Source organism: Maniola jurtina, chromosome 2 (genome assembly GCF_905333055.1).
Source record: "Maniola jurtina chromosome 2, ilManJurt1.1, whole genome shotgun sequence".
In the NCBI taxonomy this organism is placed as follows: domain Eukaryota; kingdom Metazoa; phylum Arthropoda; class Insecta; order Lepidoptera; family Nymphalidae; genus Maniola; species Maniola jurtina.
This window is the reverse complement of record NC_060030.1, coordinates 4,386,227-4,404,613: the sequence shown is the minus strand read 5'-3', so window position 1 is coordinate 4,404,613 and position 18,387 is coordinate 4,386,227. Positions and strand designations below refer to the sequence as shown.

Sequence of the window (18,387 nt, the reverse complement as noted above, 5' to 3'; positions counted from 1 at the left end):
TTTGATTAACTTAAATTGATGATTAATTAGGTTTCATAATATGGTACAGTACTAGTTTGATTTTGAATACTTTACTAGATTTCGAATAAGCCTTTTATCTAATGAATTGCATTACTTATCTGTTTTGTAGATGGATTAGGTAATAAAATAATGACAAAGAAGGATAAATATTTTTATTCCGAAAGTAAGAAAGGTACAAATCTATGGGACGAAATATATCATTTTGTAATTTTCAATAAATAACTTCTTTTATACGTACATAATAATTTATCACGAATATAATTTTGATACTAACAGCGCTAATAGGGTCATACATATTTGTGTTAAAATATTTGCTCTCGTAAGGCTTCCTAAACCGCAGTCCGTTATGTTTCTTTCCTGCAAAGAAATATAATAATGTGTATTAACCTTTAAGTAAATCCTCACATATGTAGTTTTGAAAACAGAACAGCGCAAACGTATGAATTTTAGGTCCAGTTGTATGACAGGCGATTAAAGTTACGTTGCGGCTACATTTAAACTTTGTTGTTAATAAAAGAAAAATTTCTTCCACAAGTCCGGATTTGGTAATATTGGACCAAAATTCCAATCTTTATTATTAACTAGAGGATGCCCGTGGCTTCGCCCGCGAGGATATCGATTTTTTAAATCGAAAAGAGTTCCTCTCTTTGATTTTTCGGGATAAAAAGTAGCCTATCTTCTTCCCCGGGATGTATTCCAAGTCTGTACAAAACTTCATTAAAATCGGTTCAGCGGTTGGGCCGTGAAAACGTAGCAGACAGACAGACAGACAGACACACTTTCGCATTTATAATATTAAGTATGGATCATGGAGGTATAAATGTTAGCGTATGCAACGCATTTTGCTTTTTATTGTTAAAAATTTAACACTAACCGTAATCGTAACACGTAACTTTATCCGCCTGTCATGCCTAAACTATATTAGAGTCAAAGCGCGCTGGCAGTGACGGGCGACTGAAAATGTACAACGTGGCTAGAAGATGCATGAAGCCGTTCACAATGCATCGCGCTCCACAACGTGATGTGTTTCATGCAGTTCCTTTGTAGTAAAAGTCGTACACACTATAATGTGCCGTTTTGTCGTGCTGCTGCCATCAGGTATTGTGTCTAGACCTTAAAAAGACGACACCTTTTTTTGACCACCTCCCTGGTGCAGTGGTGAGTAATGTGGTCTTATTAGTGGGAGGCCCCGGGTTCGATTCCCGGCAAGGGAAATTTGGAATTTCATAATTTCTAAATTTTCTCTGGTCTAATCTGATGGGAGGCTTTAGCCGTGACTAGTTACCACCCTACCAGCAAAGACATGCCGCCAAAGAGTATGGGTTTAATAAAAACTGCCAATTCCCTTCCAGGTTAGCCCGCTTCCATCTTAGACTGCATCATCACCAGGTGAGATTGCATTCAAGGGCTAACTTGTATCTAAACAAAAAAATAAATGAATACCTTGTCGTGATAAGTATAACATCCTTCCAAAGGTCTCCGGGGCAACCGTCCTAAGTCCAGTTTATGGCAAGGTTCACGACTCTTCACAGATTCCGGGGTCGGTATTGGGTCAATTTTTGGCGGCTCCTTGCAACCTTCATAAGTCCCAGTACTCTTTTCAACTACCACCAATAGTAAATTGGTTTTTGTAACCAGAGAAGCCCAATATGGTGGAAAGCAATCCCCTCCTTTTTCTTCACTTACTATTGGATATAGCCCCATCGAGTTCAGGAAGTATAACTGATTCAAAATATACAGTGTGATGCTGTGATCGCAAGAAAATACTTTTTCCTTTTCGGTCTCTGAGGGCTTAGTATTGTTTTTGAGTGGCGGAACGTTGGTCGTAGTGCTATCATATGAATCTGTCTCCGTTTCTATTTCGATAAACTCGTTATCATCGGCCACTGAAACAGAATTATGTATTAAGAAACTTTATTATTACAATATCAGCGATCGTTCTAGCAACATGGATGTTTATAACAACAACAATCAATAAACTGATTACTGGAATTACCAGGTTTTAAAGTATCTGCGAGTAACTACTTCCAAAATACTTACCGTAATCGTACATGTCTTGGAAACTTGCTGCGTAGGTATATTCATTCCAATTAAAAATGTTTAATATTACTAAAAAGGCCTCAGCTAACAACCATTTGAAGAAATTCGTTGCAAGGCGAAACGGCTGAAAGAATACATCCAACATTAGACTCAAAAATTTCCTTAGTACCAACGAATATAATATATTTCATTATTTTTGGCTTTTTAAACATTGTACATAGCCCAAACTATTAGCAAGCTGAAGTGGCAGTGGGCAGGCCATGGTTGTCGTAGAGGCGATGGCCGTTGGAGCCGGAAAGTCCTTGAGTGGAGACCGCGTTTAAGCAAACGTAGTTTGGGACGTCCTCCAGCACGATGGACCGATGCATGATATTAAGCGGCTGGCGGGAAGTGGCTGGATGAGGAAGGCTGAGGACCGGGTGTGGTGGCGCTCTTTAGGGAAGGCTTATGTCCAGCGGGTCGTCCACCGGCTGATGATGATGATGATGAAACATTGTACCTAGTTGCAAAGGGGTATTCTTAACAATGAATGAAATTTGAAATTGAGGCTTAACGTTTCATCCTGGACGTCTGTCCCGTATTTTTCTATAAATATTGTACTATTTTTAAATTTTACTTTTTTACTTACTGTGTCTATAGAGAAAGCGCAATTAGGTTCTGGAAGCAGGCTATCAGGGCACAACGCCTGGTAGTTAAACACTTCCGTATATTCAAACACTTTCTTGTCAACGAAGGATTGCATGACTTGCTGGGTATGCTTCCCTGACCCCACGGATCCGAAGAACTTTCCCACATCCGTACTCTCCCTGCTCATTACTACATACCCTGAACTGTCTATGACGTAACAGTCGTAGTTACTGTACTCGTCACATTTCAAATCACCCTGAAAATTTATGTTCATCAGCCTATTTATGTCTCAATTCCGGGCAAATGCATGTTTTCACAAAAATGGTGCTTAGAACTAACTACCACTGAAGATATTAAATCCAAAATTTACCCGGAAATTAAGGTTACTCCACGATGTTTTCCTTCACCGTAAAGGTGCCCACGCACTTGAACTGAACTGCAGCTGAACTGCGCGTCGCGTCAGCGCCCCGCACGATATCCTCTCCAGCTGCGACGCGCGTGCGGGGCGCTGACGCGACGCGCAGTTCAGCTGCAGTTCAGTTCGAGTGCGTGGGCACCTTAAAGCGTGTGATAAATTACAAATTACAATTTTACCAGATAAGTTTTTTATTTAGATCCTTGTATTGATTCGTCGATCGTTTAAACCAATAGCTTATTTTATAGAATGGCACTATGCCCTCACAATTTTTTCTTACAGCTCAACTCTAACCATGAAATAAATGCACGAAACGCTTTCTCTAATAGCTGTTTTATCGTTTATGTATTTTCTTACCTCGGTACTTTCAGTCATTTTATAAAATATCTCTTGGAAGTTAGAAAACATATATTGGAAGCCGACAACCGCCGCTGGAGTCTCCGAGTCACCATCCTTGTAGAAGATCGCATAACTAGCAGTAACAATAATATCACCGTCTGCATTAGTAATCGCTGGTCTTGATTTAATGCTCTTGTCTAGCACAGGCAGTTTCGTGGCGATCACTAACGACTCTTTGTCTATCATGTGTTGCAAGACGGCAGCTTTATACCACGTTTCTTCAATTGCATTATAGTAAAGATCGCCGAACACTCTAAAATTTACAAAGCCATACATGTGAAATACAGTTTTTAACAATTTTATCGGTAGCAAAATAGACCAGAAATATTACTTACTCTCCAGGATACTCTTTCATTCTATTGCCTTCTTTATCAACCTTTTCATTTTTAGAATCATCAAAGATATAATGCCACCTTGTCATACCACTAGATGTGGCGATAAAACGCACGTTCACGTTGTATTTCTCAGCTAAACTCCGTTCCTCCTCACTGGCTTCCCATGTTCTGAAGTATGGAGTTGAGAGCTTCGCGTCAAAAACTAATTGTTTTACTAAATCTTCGTTGCAGTAGTACTCATCTTTCCCTAAAGGCGTAGTGCTGCAGTGCTCTGTCAACAATGAATTTATTTGCATCTTTCATATTAAAATAATCTTATATTCGTCTTACCTAATCAAATATAATTAGTATGTGATTTATGTTGTGAGAGCTCTTTTGGTACTTACGGCTTACATTAAATTCAACACTTTGCACTTCTTCTCCGTATTGTTTTTTGGTTATATCTATCTCGTTTCTTGATATATTAACTAAGAATTTAAAAATTTCAATCTCAGAGTTTTGGGACTCGTGCCCTTCTAAATAGTGGTATTTGCAGTATACCCTGTAATAAAAACAGATTGGACTTTATCTAAAACCCAGAGAAACATTATATTTATTAAGATATTCTACAAATAAAAGAGAATAAGTTGTAAAAATACGTCCGCTCACCAGTCAGGGTGAACTCGGTAAGCGAAATCGAAATATGTGGTGACATTAACACCGACAAGCTCTTGTCCTTGTTTCGCCTCCAGGGGATTATCTTTTAGCATGAGCTCCGTATCTCCGTATCCCATGGGTAACGATATACCCATTGAAAACGGAGTGCCTTCCAATCTGTTGAAGAAATAGTCGTGTTTTACGCGAGCAATCCTCCTGAAAACAGATAAAAGCTTGGTATTAAATCACGCAATACAAATGTTATCAAATAAGTACTTTTTGGAAAAGGATTCAAGTTAAATGCCGAAAAAAAATATTGATAAATTCGTTTGGGAACCAATTAAAGTGTAAGACAAATGTGGTTTAAACCTTTCTGAAAAGACTATTACAGAATCTAAAATGATACTACAGTTTAACGTACAGTTATATATTTTCTAGTTATTCCTTGCTAACGATTTATTTTGATAAAATTCAAATTATTTTTATTCAATTAGACTTTTACAAGTGCTTTTGAATCGTCAAAATAATCTACCACTGGTTCGGAATGCTGTTCCTACCGAGAAGAACCAGCAAGAAACTCGGCGGTTGCTCTTTTCAAATGTACAATTTACAATAATATGCCATACTGTATACAAGCAATTGCAGCGCCGTGTATTGCTGGAGCGCATCAAATCCAAGCTTTTTTGTCATTTACATAATCTTCGATTGTATAATAAGCTTTTTTCAGGAGCATACTTTTAATAGATTTTTTAAACTTGTGTAAAGGCAAGTCTAAAATTGATTGTGGAATTTTATTATAAAATATTACACTCATTCCCACAAACGATTTTCCAACTTTCCTGAGGCGGAGCGTAGGATATGCGAGCCTATCACGGTTTCTAGTTTGCCGGTCGTGGAAATCACCGATTTTTTTGTAACTATGAATGTTTAGTCGTACAAAAATTATATTAGCGTAAATATATTGAGAAGCTACTGTAAGAATACCTATTTCCTTAAATTTCTCTCGTAGGGAATCGCGCGGTTTTAAATTATAGATTGCGCGTATTGCCCTTTTTTGTAATACGAAAATTTTTCCAATATCTGCCGCTTTACCCCATAGTAAGATTCCGTAAGACATAATACTGTGAAAATAGGCAAAATATACAATTTTTGCAGTTTCCACATCAGTTATCTGTCGAATCTTTCTAACAGCGTAAGCAGCAGAGCTGAGTTTACCAGCAAGTGTTGATATATGGGCGTTCCATTGAAGCTTTGCATCTAAAGTTATCCCCAGGAACACGGTAGTTTCTTCTACTTTCAACATATCATTATTTACCATTAAATTAAAATCATTTGCCGTCTTAGTATTGGGCAATGCGAATTCGACACACTTAGTTTTTTTTGCATTTAAAAGCAAATTATTAACAGTAAACCAATGAGTAACCTGCGATATGGTTCTATTTACATCGTCAAAATTATTATAATTTCTATCGACTTTAAAAATCAATGACGTATCATCAGCAAATAGTACAATATCGCAAGTATTTTGGACGAAATATGGTAAATCGTTTATATATACCAAAAACATGAAGGGACCTAAGATAGAGCCTTGTGGAACACCCATTAGTCGCCACTACCTATATTTCCTCTCTGATACTAGATGCCGTCAGATATAGGAGAAATTCGAGGAAGCAGACCTTCTAGAATCTAGATGAAGGTCTGCTTTTCAACTTACCTCATATTATCGTAATGAAAGAGAACCTCAACTTCAGTCATGCTGCCATCGCTTGCATTGACCAAGTTTTCTCTTAGCCTTTTGATCTTGTCTCCTAACTCTCTAGGCCCTTTGCCATCGTCCACTTGCTCAACTTCGACGAAATCAACACTATTATAGTTTTTTTGCATTTCGTTGTTGATCTAAAAAATTAAAATAATTCGAGAGTTCTTAGGTTGAAATAGTTTCTTGTTAATAATTCGAAATCAAGTTATTTTTTCTTTATGGAAATCTGAGGCTCTACCATCGTTTGCCATGCCCCGTATAATATTAACCATAAGAAAGGCGAAATATTGTTTATTTATTTGTTACTATAATAAAACTAACCGTAGTTATCAGCAATGGGTGTAGGAGTAGGTATCCATTATTGCTCACAATAAACGAGTATCCATTGACACCAAGCTGGAACAGATTTTATTATCAGGATACAGTTACAATCTTTGTCTACCTATTCTATTCACTACAAACTATCTACTACTGATACTGAAAAAGATTCCGACGAATTGAAAACCTCCTCCTTTTTTTAAATTCGGTTAAAAATGAATAATTGTAATATTTTTGTTAACCTGCATTTAGAGCAAATAAATGATTGATTTGATTTGATTTTAATGAAGGTAGTACCTTCAGCATATCTACTTTTTCCAGATTTCAGATTCGCAGCTATGCCTGATTATTTTTCAATCTTTAGTTTAAAGGCTTTTACGTTGCTTTAGCCTGTATTATCTAAATACAGTCATAATCCGGTCAAATTGCAAGCTCCATCGAAGTTTGGGTTGGGAAGTTTTGGGTGGTTGGGAACTGTGAATTTTCGCCTAGTTCTTGTTTACAAAGAAATATATTTAAAAACTAGCTGATGCCCGCAGCTTCGCCCGCGTGGATTGGTCAGATCACCTGCAGCATCAGGACTGAGGAGTTGGACTCCAAATTTTTTATGAAACAATGTCGCAAAGTTCCTCTATCGATTAAAAAAAAATGACGCAAATCGGTTCAGAAATCTCGGAGATTTCGGTGTACATATGTAGAAAAACACAACTCCCTTTTTGAAAGTCGGTTAAAAAAGTAGCCTATGTTACTCCCTGGTCAATTCTCTACTTGTCTGTGAAAATCCCGTCAAAATCGGTTCAGCCGTTCCGAAGATTACCCTTTTCAAACAGACAGACAGACCGACAGACAGACAGACAGACAGACAGACAAAAATTTTAAAAACGTGTGATTCGGTGTTGGTATCGTTCAAATAACCATATGAGCTTAATATGAGGTAGTTATTTCGAAATTACAGACAGACACTTCAATTTTATTTATTAGTATAGATAATACCTGATGTGGCTGCGCGAGCTTCGCTATGCTGTCAATAGGAACATCAGTGCCCGCGACTCCCAAGAGTAACGCGTTGTTGCGAAACTTGTCTAACTTGTAGTCAAACGCAGGTATCGCCACCGACGTCACCAACTTATCTTCATCCGGCTTAAAAAATATTCGATTGATTTAATATTTTGTCATGCAAATTGTACAACCAGAACCAACCCTTCTCATCTTTGTTATGGAATTGTTCAAGTCACTTTATGACGTAGATATCCACTAAGAAATGGTCTTCAGAAATTCCTCCCGAGTGAACCCGGGGCGAATCAGCTAGTTTGAAATATTCAGATAGTACCTAACCGTTGCAGATGGAGAGAACGTCTCTAACCTTCAAAGTTATATCGATCCAGATTCCATATAAAAACACTGGCAGTATCAAAAAGGTTCTCACGATCAAAAAGTGGCAAGTAGATAGATAAAAATGGAATAAGAATAATGTTAAAAAAATAGGCAAGCAGATTTCTTTACAGAATTTTCACTTTTTTAATCAGAATTGAAACAGAGAAAACCCAAGTCTTTTCAGATGTCTCTTATTTTAACTGTAATTATGTAAAGCTCGTACCGCGGTGGGAGGCTGAGAGCCACTCGGCGCATTTTGCCGTTTTCTTTTTATGAGAAGCACGTGTCTAGAAATAATTGGATTCGCACTCACGAGCGCTTCTTTCTTTGTCGCTCCAATTCATACTTCAAACAAACTACATACCTACTTTTTAAGAATTCTTTTCAGCTCTATTCTGTTCAAGGGCCAATCGAAATCCCAAAGGTCGTTGGTTATTTTTTCCACTAAACAGTATTTATTATGCTTATTCTTCAACCTTTAAGCTCAGTAGCTCTGAAATTAATGCTATGAAACTTGATATTATAAATTCGAAAGTGTTTGTTTGTAAGTACTCAAAATATTCTTAGAATAGAATACATTTACCCCTAGAATATAAAAGATTCCTATAGGATTAAAAAACTAAATCCACGCTGAAAAAGTTTGTCTAGTTATATGACTAAAACATCTCTCTACCAAAGTGTAATAGAAAAAAAATTGAACAGGTGGATAAAATTTGAAACATACCTTTTTGACGTCCTTGCTTACACCCCACGAGATAGTCCTCTGTTGAAAAGAGTCAAAAATTAGAAGAATATAATATATCTTCGTTTGAATAATAAATAAGTACCTATATCCGAGACAATACCACTACCTACTGGCACTACTGGGAAAAATATATGGAAGTAAGATACTTCATCATATTAATCCATTACAAGATTTACAAGTTAACCATTGACTGCAATCCATCCTGATGGTAAGTGATGATGCAGTCTAGAATGAAGCGGGAAGGGATATGGCAGTTTTATGAAACCCATACCCATTATCGGTTTCTTACACGGCATCGTACCGGAAAGTTAAATCTCTTGACGGCACAGCTTTGCCGGTCGGGTGGTAACTAGCCACGGCCGTAGACTCCCAGCAGAGCCAAATTAGAAATATTAAAACTAGAAAAAAATAATAATTAGAAAACAATAGCCAGTCACTAGTTTCAAACTTAAAGTAAGTATTGATCCAGTAGGGTATCTGCTACCAAGTAGGTAGGTAGACACAGTCTTCGGTGTAGCTTTGCTTATGAGTCACCTTTGCAAACTTGATTGTATAGATCATACAGGTATAACTACGAGTAAAAGTTATTTTGCCTTCAATGTCTAGTATTTTGAAAATAAATAAAAAATTACCTTAATATTAACACAAACACACTTACGAGTATGATCAATAATAATCTTTAAAAGCCTGATCTAATGAAACTTCCAAACTTTTGGTTCCCATACTGCTAACATACCTAAAATAAGACTCGAATACTAGTTACGAAATACATAATATAATATTTACCTTATACCTACCTCTCAAACAAACTTCGCTTTGATATTACCTAATCATAAAAGCAATAACAATTTGCCATCAATTACGAACCTAAAGTACATATTGATCCAGAGTAACCTTGTTTGAACAAATTACTAAACTTTGGGTAACGAGCACAAAAGCGTACAAATAAATAGTGCCTACATCTTCGTATAGAGTAAACAGCAATTACATATTTACATCCTGCAGGCACATAAATTTCTACGCTTCATCTACATTTCAATCGAGTAGGTACTACCACAGTTCACGATAGTTATGAAACTTTATGAAACTTGTGGCAAAACCTCGAGGTTTCACCTAAGGCAGGAGTCAATTAATGCAGACTATGAAACTACTAAGTATGTATGTGGCATAAATCTTTATAATATAGTCTATGGGCATGGGCCGTTCGCGTCGTTTAAATATTACAATATTTCTAAATCTTTGAGTTCACGTCACCCCTAGTTATCATACCTAATATCGCATTTGCAAATACCTAATAAGTATTTGACATGTCAATTCAGGAGCAAAAAGAGAGCTCACTCACTCTAGTTCACTTTACTCTAAAATTTCTTGCTCATAAATCACTTACAAATATGATATATTCACAATACATATCCATACTAATACTGTATTAATATTCTAAATGCGAAAATGTGTCTTTCTCTCTGTCTGTCTACTAGCTTTTCACACAGCTTAACCGATTTTGATGAAATTTTGTGCAGAGCAAGCTTACGGACATGGCTACTTTTTATCCCAGAAAATTAACGAGTTCCCACGGGATTTTTAAAGGCCCATCCGTTTAGCAGTATAAATACGTAATTTGGTACAGCAGAGGTAAGCTGAGTCCCAGAAATTGGCATAGGCCACTTTTTATCCCGGAAAAACAAAAAGTTCCCACGGGCATTTTGAATAACCTAAATCCATTCGAGCGAAATTGCGGGCATCAGCTAGTCATTTATAAATTAATGAGCAATGAGGAATACGACGCACAGATTGAGATTATTACCGTATCGTCGATGTTAGCGTGAGTCCATGTGGGGGGCGGGTTGTCGCCCTCTAAGATCATGGGGCGAGCGATCACGTTGATGTACTTCAACACCTGCTGCTGAACCTCCTCCACTGAGTGAATGTGCACGAAGTAACCTGCGGAACATGGGCTGCATAATTTTCTTTCCGACTGCCTCGCTGGTTTAGTGACTACACTGGGTGTAATTACTACACAGCGCTAGCAAAAACTTCACTTTTCTGTTCCGTGAAAAACTTAGTGCTATTATTAGACCACCTCAACACAATCCTATACCAATGACCATTTGCCACTTATATAATAGTTTTAGTTAGATTAAGTATTTTTCAACCCCGCAATGTATGGCGTGCAAAGCTCGGGGTCAATGCCCCGCCTAAGACGTGGCTTTGCCCCTCAGCGACTATATCTAGCGTTCGTTGATCTCTAGCGTAAGTCAGATTTATTTTGCAACTAATTGCAGGCTTTTTAAAAATACAGGATTTTAATTTTTTTTTAATCTTTATTGTGATATCAGTAATCATAAGTACTATAGCACTGCACAATTGCAAGTTGCAGCGTGAAAAAATTATACCCACCTCTATTAAGGCAAGCCATCCACTGTATTTCACGTACATTAGTGACCTCTTTTCCAATGAGGTAAGTGAACACCCTCACGGGTATATACGTCTTGTTATCAATAACCTCTCTGTTATATTCCTCAAACACCTCCGTGAGGTTCCCTGGTACGTAGTCTGTAATCAGCATCACCAGTTGATTACAGCCTAGAGGACTACTCACGTTACACTGCTTCCTCGTTCTCTCCTAAGAAAAGACAAAGATACATATTGTTACCCGTAAGTTTCGGCATTTTTGAAGCATACTCGAAGGTGTCAAAAGACCTGAACCTATGTAGCGTGAATATCTACATAATATATGGTCTGTGCTGAATACGCTTATCTGTTATAACACACGAATCTGTCTTTACTTTTTAAAATACAATTGTATGAGCTTTGGAGCTTTTCTATCTAGAGTGTTATAAGATCTTTGTGCGCTAAAAAGATAACATTAAAATAGCTAGATACCTAGTTAAAACCACCAAGAAAAATAGGCGCTTTCAAACCTTCCACGATCACAACTACATATCAAGATTCTACTTGATTTTTACAAAGATTTCACTTTGTCACTCATGCATCCTTAGAAAATAAGTAGGCTGTAATATAAAACCTCAAATTAAGTGGATTTGCGATCATATACGAGTAAAGATTTACTCCTATAAATAATGGATGTTCATTATCCTCAGCTAATTCAAGGAGAACGTTTTGTTAAATTACATGAACGCATGAATAAACAAAGGAGACTTTCTTTGAGAGTTTTTGAAGTAAAACTTCTGTAGGCACGACTTGAGAATACTTAATTCATATCTTACTTTGTATTTTATATTAAAATCGATGCTAAACAGAACAGTCTTCTATCGAAGTGTTAAAGAACTAAGAAGTTTCTTTTGAAACGATAAAAATATCTTCAGCCAACTCATTTTCAAAAATGAAATCTTGCATTGTTTTACTGAAACCTCGTGTGTAGGTTACACGCCCTAAGTTTTTTCATTTCTTTTTTCCACTCCTAACCTGTTACACCGAAAAGTATTTAGGTACTTAATAAACGTCTTAACTATCGAGTGATTATCTACTGTTTCAGGTAGGGAGGTAAGTATATGTAAATTTAAGTACAACGCTTAAGTATAGTATTAAAAGTACTTACTTAAAGGCAAAGCTAGAACGTTTGTTTATTTACTTTACAGGGATAAAGTGCGCAATCTGATTAAGAGTGAAATCGCACTTGCAAGATAATTAAAGCAATTAAGTAAGATAAGACCTCGATTGAGTACGGCAATTTATAGCCCGAGGAGGCAAGTCTTTAGACGCTGTCATCCTGTTATTGGCAGGCCTTTGATTATTAAAATAAAGTTAGGACTATATTCCTGGAGTTTCGTAAAAAGTTTACGTAAGTACGTTTAATATAATCATAGATTTATTGATTTATTAATATAAGTAATATCCTCTATTTATTAAGTAGTATTCCAAATGCAGAATCATAGTAGAACAGAATCACAGATTTGCAGAATTATATGAAATATCAAGCCTATTTTGCAGATAACCGTAGCCTAGCGGTCAAAAGCGCTCCAGGCGGAATACCCAGAGAGACATGAGGTTCGAATATAATTTTTGATATGCATTTTAATAATTTTTGCTAATTTTGCGATTGCATGCCTTTGGCTTCTACGGACACAAATGAAATCTTAGTTTTAAGACTGATATCTCCTAAATCCTTCGACTCACCTCTTTAAGTGTCTTAAAAGCTTTGATATAGGCCGTCGTTAGGTTAGCATTACCCTCCAGCTTAACTTTTGGCTTTTTCCCGTCTTCGAGTGGTTCTAGGGCATCTGTTATTGTCGCCACATTCTCTGGGGTCGCTTGAACGAGACCCTTGAAACAATTCACGACCTCCAAAGTCGTCGCATTGAACTTGTATACGTTCACGTAATCGTTATTGGACAAAGTGGCTAAAAGGGCGTCTAATGTTCTCCTCGCCACGTAGTTTTTGAAGCCCGTCATTGAGCCAGAAACGTCGAAAAGTACAATCACGTCTTTGGAACACGTAGCAGCTTCTATGTACCAAGATTTAACTCTACAATCATAAGTGTCAACCCCTTCCTTTTTCCATGGCATCCCTGGGTAAAAACGCAAAATACCGTGCGCACTTCCGAAATATTGCCAGACCAGTGATGGATCAGATTTGTAATTGTTTATGAAAACTTGATTTAACTTTTTCGACCACAGTATTGCGTTTAGTGCTGCAGTCTCTGGAAATCAGTATGATAAAATATAATCTATCTAGAAATATTATTAGGTATTAGCTATTCCACTCCAATTAGCTGATGCAACCGTTAGAAAAGCGGACATTATAATAGCTATCTCTGCAAAGATTTTATTCATCTGCGTAAACACCCTCTTGTATTGCGCTGAGCATAATTTAGTGTGAATAAAGCCTAATCACATATATATTATGGCATAAACTTTCAAGGCAGCCACTAAAAATCTGCGTTAGAAGACCTGGCATCTCAGATAGACGCGAGACTAACGTCTGAACCTATTAATTATTGTAGCATTGCATTAGGTACTGTACAAAGCAACTACATACCTAAATAATATCAATACCTTTTTGTGTAACTAATATGTAACTAATTTGAATTTATGTTTTATACATTTGTGTTTTGCTACAAGTAAAGATAATTACATATATTCAATTTTCCAAAACACTAATGAAATAATAATACCTTGATAAAAAATATTTGTAGGTACATGGATACAGCTGGTGCTTGTATTAACATTGATATCATAAAAATGGGAATCCCTTTCCAGCCACACCTCTTTGTAGTGCGAATTGTTTATTGCGAATTTAGGTATATTCTCGCCTGGCTCGATCTTTTCCCCGCTTTCGTCATAAAATTGTGAGTATTTCGCGGAGCAATATGTGTAATCTGTCCTGTTTTTATCGAACTCAAAATTTGCCGCAAGACGCTCGGCTGTGGCATGAATACACTGCAAATACGAAAAAGTTAAAAAAATCAAAAAAACCGGCCAAGTGCGAGTCAGACTCGCGCACCGAGGGTTCCGTACTCGGGTATTTTTTCCAACAATTTGCACGATAAATCAAAAACTATTATACGTAAAATAAATAAAAATCTGTTTTAGAATGTACAGGTAAATCCCTTTCATATGATACCCCACTTGGTATAATTATTTTACTTCGAAAATTGAAACACATTTTAATTTTTTTAAATTATGTAAACAAAAATTCACGGTGTTCAGATTTATTCCTTTACTTGTGCTATAAGACCTATCAACCTGCCAAATTTCATGATTCTAGGTCAAAGGGAAGTACCCTATAGGTTTTCTTGACAGACAGACAGACAGACAACAAAGAAAACAGTCAAAGACAGACAAAAAGACAATAATCCTATGAGGGTTCCGTTTTTCCTTTTGAGGTACGGAACCCTAAAAACCTCACAAACACTTTATTATTTACTGGATGATAACTGCAACTTCGTTCATGTGGATTTAGATTCTTAAAAATCACGTGGGAACTCTTTGATTTTCTAGAATAAAAAGTAGCTTATGTCCTTCCCCGGGATGCAAGCAGTGTTTCGTCAAAATTAGTTGGCCGATGAAACAGATGGGTCGTGAAAAGCGAGCAGACAGACAGACATTTTTCGCATTTTTCTTAAAAGGAATATTAATCATGACTAATATTCCCCTTCCACCTCCAACTTAGCGTTAAGCTTGTGCTAGGAGTAAGTACGACAATATAGCGCAACGGGTGGAGTTTCAACCGCCGACATTTCGTAATTCTCTTTGCTTAGTGACTTATAATATTAGTAAGTATAGAATTACGGATTAAAATTACCTTAACAGCATTAATCTTTCTTGTGAGCATCGTACTGACGGAGCGTAATGATGAATCCAGTATTTGCTTTCCATCTTTCTTTTTAACACTAGCGTTCATTTGTTTGTATTTCTGTAATTATTGAAAATTAATTCAGTAACAATACTAATAAGCTTTATTGTTTAATTATTGCTAGATTTATACACAATGAGTTATATCTTATATCTAAAACTATAAGCTAACAAAGAGAGCCGTGCCCGGAGACGGGTTGATCATAATGATGATGAATAGAAATTATATTTACTTACAATCCTGATTTGGTCTGATTTCGTCAATGATTCACTAAGCCGCCATAGCTCTTCTCCCAAATTTCTTGCCCATTGTTTTACCCTATTGATAAAATAAACGTTTTTATTTTATTTGGGCCAAAATATGGTACCTACTTACTTATAGCTATTGCAATATGAACAAACCAGTCAATCACGAGTCGGACTCGCACACGAAGGGTTCCGTGCCATCGTACAAGAAATAACACTTTTTTTGTGATGTAGGTAACTACAAATTGTCGGATTTCACATTTTTTCCTTTACTTGTTTTTATGACAATGCTATCTGACTAACCCGATTTTAGTCAAGGGGAAGTAACCTATAGGTATTTATTCCCTTAACTGGTCTGGACAGACACGACAGACAGACAGACATCGAAGTGATCCTATAAGGGTTCCTTTTTCCTTTGGATATACGTAACCCTAAAACACGCAAGTCGAAAATATAAAACCTTATTTGTATTGGGCATGCTCTGAATATTTATTTTAATCCGTAGCAATGTATACCTAATCCTTTATTTTCTTAATATATAAAAGGAAAATCTGACTGACTGACTGATCTGTCTACGTATACGCAAAGCTCAAACTACTAGACGAATCGAGCTAAAATTTGGCATGCATATAGCTATTATGACGTAGACATCCGATATGAAAGCATTTTTGAAAATTCAACCCCTAAGTGGTAAAATAGGGGTTTAAAAGTGTAGTCCACGCGAACGAAGACGCGCGATATTTATCTCAGACAAGCTTATTCTAGTCTGAGATAAATATCGTGTTCAATCAATACCTTATACTAAATACTGAATTAATTCCAACAACAGTATTCAAATATCGCGATAAATATTGAGCGTCTAACATGCTCAGTCTAATTAAATAATGAAGGTACGTCTAATGACTCACACACCTTGAGAGTCGGAGTTCAACAACGCCAAGTTCAAGTTTATTCTATTGCTCTTTTTATATCTAGTTCAAAAATTTAGTACTAATAATGTATACCTATCTATATGAGTTTAATTTACTCCACCATAATTTCCAAATGCCTGAACATAATTGGATGTACGGAGTATCGTTAGAATCCTTACATATTAGTATAATTATTTTGAAAAAATTCAATGTGCCAGAACAGTCGTGTTTTTAGTTTTCGAAATTAATATATATTACTTACTAATATATGTATAATAAATTTTTGTATATTATATTATATTATAATTATATTACTAATATATGTATAATAAATTATTGTGTAGTTAGATGTTTTCTATTTATTTTATGAACTACTAACATTTTAGTATGCAATATATAAGTATTGGTTGTTACGGCTATACTCACGTATTTAGTCGATGTAAGCCCGACTAGTTTCGAACCCATCCGTGGTTCTTTTTCGTAAGTATAGCCGTAACAACCTATAGGTACTTATAATGAAAATCACTCACGAGAGTTTAAACGTTAAAAAACTTTACAATATTTTTTATGGTAACGGTTTTCATTGCTATATTATGGAATGGTTTTTATATTTTGTAGATTACAGATGTTTCCTATTTAGTCTCATTTATAAGTACAAGTATAGCTTACGTGTCAGATCTCCAAGCAGGGGCAGGCTCTGGTAGAAGAAGTAGAGTGAAGAAAATAATAATCTTGCAACACTGCGTCATGTTGGCGGTGACTCAGACTCACGTAAACTTCCGAGTTACAACTTCGGGAGCGCAGAACAAATCAACTAACGACAATATTACTGTAGGATAAGGCACATCGTTGCGTTTCTTCGTTTAAGCCTATATTATTAATCTATTCACCAAAAATACTTCTAACCACATCATAACAATACTATAAATGTAAACTCTACGAACCACAAAACTCTTACAGAAATAGAACAATCACAATTAACTATCGAAAACGTGACAATAAGCTTCACCGGTGCAAGATAACAAGCAAGGCCACTATACGATAGGAAAGCAGATACAAATGTTTACTTTCTAACTCGACGAGGTTATAAATAATTTATTTATTTTTGGAAGAAAACCCGACGCAAGATTCGAAGACGGAACTTTTGAGTGTATTTGTGCAGAAAGTTTCACTAGGATGCCTATCACAACGCGGTTTACGTGAAGTTTTGTCGGGGTAGAGCGCGAAGTAGTACTACGAGATAGTACGAGTAACTGGCAGCACGTAGCTCGGCTCGGAGCCGAGGCGGAGTGGAGCGGCCGCGAGCGACGTCGGTCGCGGCGGACGCACGTGCTGCGTCTATTCTGGGCGGGCGGGCAGCGCGCATCGAGCGGACTGAAGTAGGTCGCTTGCCGTTACACACTGCTACAAAACCGATTAAACGCACTGTACTTACAAACATTTCAGCTAACCGATGCTGGTAACTATATCTCGACAGCTGTTCATGATACAAGAGCACTTCATAATATTTTTATTAGAGGGGTCTCTCCGTCACTTGCTCCATACAAACGTAGTTCCAATTTCATTTGAATATTAAGCAACCAAAGTCCATGAAATTTTGCAGACACATTCTAGAAACTAATATCTATGCTTGTGGTTTTCCAGATTTCCGTTAAAATATTCAGTTTCAAAGTTACGCGGTCTTAAAAATTCACATACAAATCTTTGAGCCCCTGTAATTTTAAAACTACATATTAAAAAAAAATCTAAAACACCACAGGCTCACATATTAGTTTCTAGAATATGTCTACAAAATTTCATGAACTTTGGTTGCATAACATTCAAATGAAATGGGAACTACGATTGTATGGAGTAAGTGACGGAGAGAGCCCTGTTAAACTAAAACGGGCTGTAAGCTATTTGTTTTATCCTATTATTTTTGTAGTTTTTAAAAGAACGGTTAAGCACTAAATGAAAATATTAAAGAAAGTGTTATTAATTATACTTCAATATGTATTACGTAAGTTCTACTGTCTTACAGTAATCCTAATTGGCACTTAAGTTACAAAAATATGCAAGGGTTTCCAAATTTCCATTTGCACTCAAAATTAATGAAATTTCTGTTTCAAAGCTTTCTGTGATTAATCTCTTACTGTAAAAACATTTATCTTAAGCATTCAAGCTTTCCCCAAAATTTATGTTTACCTCACGGGCGAGAACTCTCTCCATTTAAGTTTGTTAAAAAGATTGGAATGAAGCTATAAAGT

At 36.4% G+C, this 18,387-nt stretch overlaps 1 protein-coding gene across 1 annotated transcript; it reads right to left on the bottom strand.

Moving 5' to 3' along the window:
* Nucleotides 1-158: 158 nt before the first annotated feature.
* LOC123877567 (voltage-dependent calcium channel subunit alpha-2/delta-3) lies at nt 159-17,482 on the bottom strand. Its single transcript, XM_045924387.1, has 19 exons — nt 16,811-17,482; nt 15,222-15,303; nt 14,935-15,045; nt 13,805-14,069; nt 12,807-13,330; nt 11,067-11,292; nt 10,474-10,610; nt 8,649-8,687; nt 7,544-7,690; nt 6,554-6,628; nt 6,188-6,369; nt 4,486-4,689; nt 4,224-4,378; nt 3,838-4,108; nt 3,461-3,755; nt 2,690-2,944; nt 2,062-2,185; nt 1,465-1,907; nt 159-378 (listed from the first exon to the last, which is right to left on the bottom strand). Exons 1-19 carry the CDS (start codon nt 16,888-16,890, stop codon nt 271-273), a joined length of 3,723 nt encoding a protein of 1,240 aa, XP_045780343.1. The 5' UTR covers nt 16,891-17,482; the 3' UTR covers nt 159-270.
* Between the last annotated feature and the right edge of the window lie 905 nt (nt 17,483-18,387).